Source organism: Myxocyprinus asiaticus, chromosome 45 (genome assembly GCF_019703515.2).
Source record: "Myxocyprinus asiaticus isolate MX2 ecotype Aquarium Trade chromosome 45, UBuf_Myxa_2, whole genome shotgun sequence".
Taxonomy (NCBI): Eukaryota; Metazoa; Chordata; class Actinopteri; order Cypriniformes; family Catostomidae; genus Myxocyprinus; species Myxocyprinus asiaticus.
The window spans coordinates 16375064-16382162 of record NC_059388.1 but is presented as its reverse complement, the minus strand read 5'-3'; the positions used below and the strand labels follow the sequence as shown (position 1 = coordinate 16382162).

The following is a 7099-nucleotide window of genomic DNA, read 5'->3' as shown; positions in this document are numbered from 1 at the left end:
TAGTTTAGAAAGTCTGATTTGAAAGTATTTTCTAATGTTCCAAAAAATCTTAGACCACCTACATGAGGGAAAGTGCTCAAGACAAACCTTTAAGATTTGTTAATAATACTGTGTAATTCATGCAAAGTCTTCTACAAATATTTGTAATCTCAGCAGGTGTCCTACTGTCCAGTATAACGTACATCATTCCAGACAAATACAGTGATGTCAAACACTGGCAATTCCCTAAGTTCTTGGTTGAAACATTTAGTATATCCTTGATGTATAAGGGTAGACCGTTAGAATACGTTGTTGTACTTTTTGCAGATTTACCACACTGTTTGTCCAATAAAAATTCCAAGTTTATTCCAGTCCTTTGTGGTTACTGGATAAGGACTTTTAAAAATAATTTAAAATTACTGCAAAAAAAAAAAAAAAAAAAAGAAAGAAAAGATTGGCCAGGCACCAACCCTCGAAATGAATATGTTTAAATGATTATACTTAAAAGTATGTACAAATGTCAAACTGAAATTTGAATGTTGTCAAAAGAGAATTCTGCTTTCTGGAGGAAAAGTACATTGTTTCCCATGAAAAACAAACAACCCCCAGAAAAATGACTTTTTTCCTGATATTTCCAGGTTTTCCATGACTGTGGTGCAATGCAGTGGTACATTGTGATTGAGTTTGTGAGTTGCATTAGGACAGAAAAAGGAGTCAGACACACGGTAGAGATACAGAACACATTGCTGCTTTTATTTGAGCCTTGACTGGCAGTAATACTGAAAAACGTCAACTTAGAACAGATGGTGGTAACCCACAGCTTGCTTTTTTTTTTTTTTTTCCTCCATAAGAGTACAGTAACTCTTGCTTTTATTGTGGCATGAATAACATCAATAAAAGAAAGAAATATACAACTTATATTACACTGTGTTATGAACAAAATATAAATCTATAACTCTATGCTATATTTACATAATTATCTTTCTCGATTTTCAAGTTGAGATGGTAAGATAAGTACTTTTTGTTTGTCATCGTTTAACATTGTTTTGAGCTCCACACGACATTGATTGTCTTTTCTATTATCGTTCATAATACAGGTCATCATCATCATCATGATCTTTAAATTCATCACATATGTGTTCATAAAGCCCATGAGGTTACCGTGCCATCAGATAATTGACACAATGTGACCCTGTATGTTAAAACCAGCCAGTTCTTCCTCTAGTATACGTGTCTGATTGATATGATTGTGGGAATTTCTACATGAGAAAACATGGTCACACCAGATGGCTGCTATTTTGTGATTGTGACATCACTTTTGTGAGTTTGATTGACAGAGGGAGACATAGTGTGGAGCTAAAACAATTCTGGAGTCCAACAGATAAAAATACGGCCATTCACTGGAGCGTCACTGGAATCAGACAATCTGATTACGAATTCAGAAAGATTCTGTGTTTAGATTGAAGAGATAGATGCTCTGTATTAAAACTGTGAATTGAACTGTACTCTAAAACACAGTAGGTTTACAAATGCATCAGTCCAAACCAATGATCTTCCAGTGAATCGTAAGAGGATTGTTCTGTTCAATAACAACTGGGGTATAATATAGTTTTCTTTATCTTCAGTATAAAAAAAAAAAAAGATTTCAACAGATAGGAACTTCACATTATACATAAACCATTACAAATAAAAATATCATGTTCTTCTCAGAGTATTCAGAGTCCTAGTGCTTTTAGAAATGTGTTTAGAGTTCATGAACAATGCACGTATGAGAAACGAAAATGATGAAAAAGAGAAATGTCTCTTTTCCTTCATGTCAGCAGTTCACTGTGACCACTTTCTCAGAGATATACCAGCGTCAAAATAGGATTAATAATAATAATTAAAAAAAAAAACATAAAAAGAAGAAAAAAACAAAAGAAAATATTGAACATAATAATTAGATCTAAATAACTACCCAGCTAAATATAATGCTTTATCAAGCGCAGTTTCCATACGATCATAAAAAAACTCCAACTGGAGGAAAATAATAAATTATACTGTACATAACTTACTAAACTTAAGAAAATGCTGCCTAATCTTATAATTATTGTTAATAATATTATTACACTATAGGCAGTTTAAAAGAAAATAAAATACAGTATTTGCAAATACAAACTAAAACATTGACATGCAGAATCTGAAACGGCTCCTCTCAACCTCGACAGCAGAGTGACGTTGACATGGAGGCAAAACACAAATACAAACGACTGTAACGGATGGGGCTGGACCTGATTAAACCAAACAAACTAAACAAAGAGGATCGCGCAAAATGCGTTCGGTCAGAGTGAGTGTTAAGTGTGTAAATTATGTTGCTAGCATTGCAGGCATCAGAGTACCTTCAAGATTACGGGACAATAGCCACATTTTTAGAAAAATCCCATGTAGGACAGAAAAGTGGAATTGCGCATTTGTATTGATACGTTTTCATAATTTGTATCGATTTTTATTATATGTGTGCAGTCTGAACATATAATTTGATTTGTGCTGTGCTGTGTAGGGCTTTAAGGTGCAAAACAATTTTCATTAATAATTTTTGTTTTCCAGTAAAAATATATAAACATCCATAAAACAAGATAGATTTACTTAAGGAAAAGTGTGTAAGATAATAAGACTTAGACAATATATCTTATATAGCATTGGCAAATTGCGTTCTTGTTCTAAGCATAAACCCCACAAAATTAAAGTTATGCTTAAAACTAGACAAACATTTGCCAATGGGGCAAACATAAATTCATGATATATTCTCTGAAAACAAGTCTTACACAATAAAACTTGCGTAACATCTCACAAAATCTTGTTTTTAGGATTTTTAGACATTTTTATTGTAAAACTAGACAAAAATACTGATTAAGAAAATGTTTTTTTGCAGTGTAAATCTATAGGAGTGCAGACAGCAGAGATGTATCTGGCTGATGTTCACTAAACAGCTTGTGTTTCTCTCCCCTCCAGCTGCCCGCTCATGCCCACACCAGGCCGGAGAGAGGCTGGCAGTGTAGTTACAGTTAGGTCAGCCGTCAATCAAATGCTGTTGCTGTGCCAACAGCAGCCACACAGGTGCAGTGAGATGGAGTGGGTCAGTGAAAGCCACACAGGGAGCAAATGACTGATGGCACGGCTCTGACGCTCCTCTGCACAGATAAACAGTGTGATAGATGGGAAAATTGAAGGAAATAAAGAGGAGGTAGAGACAGAACACAAACCCCTGCAGAGGACAAGAGATGTGAGATATATTAAGGGGCACTGATTGAAACACACATAAGCACACACACATGGTTTGCTTGTGTGGAGATCCCTGGTTTCTCTGAGTGTTTGGGAGCCTTTCTATCTTTCTACAGAGTACTGAGTGCTGGGGCTTGTGGAAAGGATGGAGTGGAGTCCTATACAGACACTCTTTTCTTCTCCTTCAGTATGCCATTCAAGCACAGGCTCTTATCTAGAGACCATTCTTTACCCATCTCTTTTCCTTTTGGAATGATGAAACTGATGAAAAGAAAAACAGGTTGTTCAGGGAGATAATGAGAAAGAAAGAAAAAAGAAAGGAAGGAAAGAAAGGAAGAAGAAAGCAACAAAGGAAAGAAAGAAGCAAGCAAGGAAGGAAATATGGAGGAAGGAAAGAAGGAAGTATGAAGGAAGGGAGGAGGAAGTAAAGAAGTATAAAGGAATGGTGGAGGAAGGAAAAAGAAAGTAGGAAGGAAGGGAGGAGGAAGTAAAGAAGTATGAAGGAATGGTGGAGGAAGGAAAAAGAAAGTAGGAAGGAAGGGAGGAGGAAGGAAAGAAGTAGGAAGAAATGATGGAAACAGGGATGTAGGAAGGAATGAAAGAAGGATGGCTCATAATTTTGTGTTGCTGTGCACCAATGCAGTGTCAATCTGCTTGCTAGCATGAAATTTATGAATTTAATATTACATATATATTGAATGTTTTTAAATGTTCACATGACCAGCACATCAACCGTCTACATGTAACAAAAATTAACTTAAAATCTATCATGAAAGGCGCATTCATCCACACACATGTTAGGAATTACAAACATAACGAAACGTGCACGCATACAATAATTCTGCTCGAGGCTTCACTCTCCACGACAACCTTCTCCATGTCAGCTGTTCGGCAAACACAAAGTTTGTGCTATCTCATAAAGTTTGTCTCCACACCTGAGAGAGAGACACATCAATGTCCAGAGTTCCCACAGAGAAGAGGAAAAAGGAAAAGTGTGTCAAGAGGAAAAGATGCGAGGAAGGAGGGATTGTCTGTCATTCAGCATTTGTCCAGACTCCTGAGTGAAGGGACTTGAATCCTCCCTTCCATCCTTTCGTCCAAAAGAAAAGACATTGTTGACTGTAAGAGGATATGGGCATGAGGGTGATAGAAAGATTCAGCAAATAGGAAATGTTTGTCATGACTTCTGTCAGGTGCATTTATGGTGATGAGGAAAATAAATGTCTTTTTTCTCGAATAAAACTGTAGCACAAAAACAACAAAATCACATTCACAAGCCACTTGTTGGCACTGTGTACCTGAGTGAGAATATTATAGAATCAAGAAAAAAAGCTGTTTTAAAAGAGTCTCTTTATAAACAAACAGGTCCACCATTTTAAAGTGTCAATGACAGATCAACTGACAGGTCCGTGTTTCTAATTTTCATAATAAATGTCTCTATAACAAACTGGTTGCAATTTGTCCTGTTGTCGTAGCTTACTCGTGATTTGAAACAAACTTGCCGTAGTATGTTAGCTCAGCAGGAGTCAAAGGCAAGTTTTGCGCTTCCTCTACAAGACCCTCCTTTTCCTGTAACAGTCATTTTGATTGACAGGTCCTGTGCTTTGCTGCATTATCGAGACTCCCGTGGGAGGGGCTTGGCTCTGGAGGAGTCCTGATTGGACAGTGTATGGGGACAGAACAACGTTTTCTTGTGTGAGATGCCAGGTGATTGGTAAGATGGCTGTGACTGGCAGGTTTACTGAACGATGTGGTTCTCGCTGTCGCTGCCATAGTCGGCGTCGTCGTCTTCGTAGTCGAAGTCATCGTAGGCGTCGCCATTGCCGTCATTCATTCGGAGATCCTCCTGTTTCACCCGAGCCCCCTCCTTTTTGTGGGTGCTGAGGTATGAGGGCTGGCTGGTAGGCGGGGCTGGTTCAGGGCTACTGGACATGCTCGAGTGCTCAGAGGGCATCTGTGGAGATGGCATTCCCGCCATCGAGAGTGCGCTCGGGTACACAACGCCCGCTGGTGACAAGGGCAGCTGGGCCTGCTGCCTATAGTACAACAAATACACACAATCTGTTGGTATGGTCTGGGTGAAAACTAGTCGGCTTGTTGTTTCCTAAATACGTAAACTTTACAAACAGACGTAAATGGGTTGCTAATCACTTTGACTTGAATTCATCTTACTTGGATAAAACCCTTGCTAAAGGGTAAGTTCACTCACAAATGTATATTCTGTCATCATTTACTCACCCTCATGTTATCCCAAACCTGTATGATTTTCTTTATTTCGTGACACAAAAGGTGAAATTTTGAAGAATGTTGACGCTGCACTTTTTTCCATAAAATGACTGCAAATGGTGACTAACAAGGCCTTTTCTTTCAGGAGGAAAATAAATGATGACAAAATTAAATTTTGGTTGAACTTAACCTTTAGCAAGGGTCACCCTCCACATAAGCACATATTAATCATCAAATATGTTCTGATTGGCTGTGATTGTGTGACACTTTCAGTCAGTTCAGACAAATTTTAAACTTGTAAACAATTGTAAAAATTGTAAACTTGTTGCACTGCTCCTGGTTAGGACATGGCGTAAAAGAATACACCAATAAATATACCAATAAAAACCGATATGAAACTCACCCTACAGTGAAATACTGCCGCATTTCCTGTCTGCGGTTGCGCATGATGGCTTTGTATTCGCCAATGCGCAGCTTCTTGCCGTCCACCAGGCAGGTGCGTTTGGGCCGTGGCTTGTATTTGTAGTCAGGGTACTTTTCAAGGTGCTGCTTACTAAGACGGGCCTGTTCTTCATAGTATGGCTGCTTTTCCAGGTTTGTCATGGCCTTCCAGCGAGAACCTAAAATAACAATGAGGTGTTAAAAAACAAATACACACCTCACATAGAGGCACACACATAATTCTCTTTTTAACTGAACTGCCAGGTTACTCAAATTTGCTCTAAAAGAGGGTTTTGTTTGGTCTAATGATTACCTTTGAGATAAGCTGATGTTAAACAAAGCAGAATAGAGTGTGCTCTCTGCCCTTACAATCACACACTTACACACACACTGGTGACATGCATCATTATTCCAGGTGACAGTGGGTTAAGTGGGCCACTTACACACTCCATCTAATTATCAGAGCTCAATAGGCGTACCTGCAACCTGTGTCCTTTATTTCTCATTAACACAGGCCTGTGAACACACACACATCCACACACAGGATCCAAAACGAACACTCTTACTTGCCAAATTGGCTTTGCCTAGAAAATAAAACAGGTGACTTTATAGGGAACTGCAATATAATAAATTATTTAAATTAAATTGTAAGAACGATAGTCTGGCTGTCACTGATGTAAGTGAAGCAAACGGTCCAAATAAAGGACCGCAAATCACAGTCTACTTGCGGATCTTTTAGCAACTTTTACCAATAGAAGTTTATCTAGGATGTTTAAAAAAAAAAAAAAAAAGTTTTCCCCCCAACAGAACTTCATGTGGCGACACATACGTGGAATATTCTTCACAGGTACAAAATCATGATGTGTCTTCACGTTTTTGTGACAGGTGCAGTTTCTCATGACACAATGACCTGTGCTGTTTCTCACTAACACACAAGGTAAAAACAGCTACTGTAAATAATGAATTTGTCATGAGGACAAAAATATGTTTTTATTAAAAAATAATGCTAAATACAGTTTCATGGCCGTTAAGAACTTCATGGGCGGGAAATTTTCTCAATTCACCTAGGTCTGGCAAAATGTTAATTTTGGACCCTTCACATAAACTACTGTCTTTTTGTTCAAAACCCGTAGCGAGAGCTTGTGTGTTTAGGGAATTATGCATGTGTATGTGTGTGTGTGTGAGCCTGTGT

General features: G+C 38.1%; 1 protein-coding gene across 5 annotated transcripts in view; it reads right to left on the bottom strand.

The window, feature by feature from the left end:
• Positions 1–705: 705 nt before the first annotated feature.
• The window catches only part of LOC127435463 (transcription factor SOX-5-like), a 153706-nt gene continuing 147312 nt past the window's right edge, over positions 706–7099 (bottom strand). For all 5 annotated transcript variants that reach the window (XM_051688989.1, XM_051688986.1, XM_051688990.1 and 2 more), the window contains 2 exons: positions 5870–6086; positions 706–5276 (listed from right to left, as the gene is read on the bottom strand). In XM_051688989.1, the coding sequence (XP_051544949.1) occupies positions 4979–5276; positions 5870–6086 (515 nt within the window). In that variant the 3' untranslated portion in view covers positions 706–4978. The remainder of the gene's footprint in view (positions 5277–5869; positions 6087–7099) is intronic.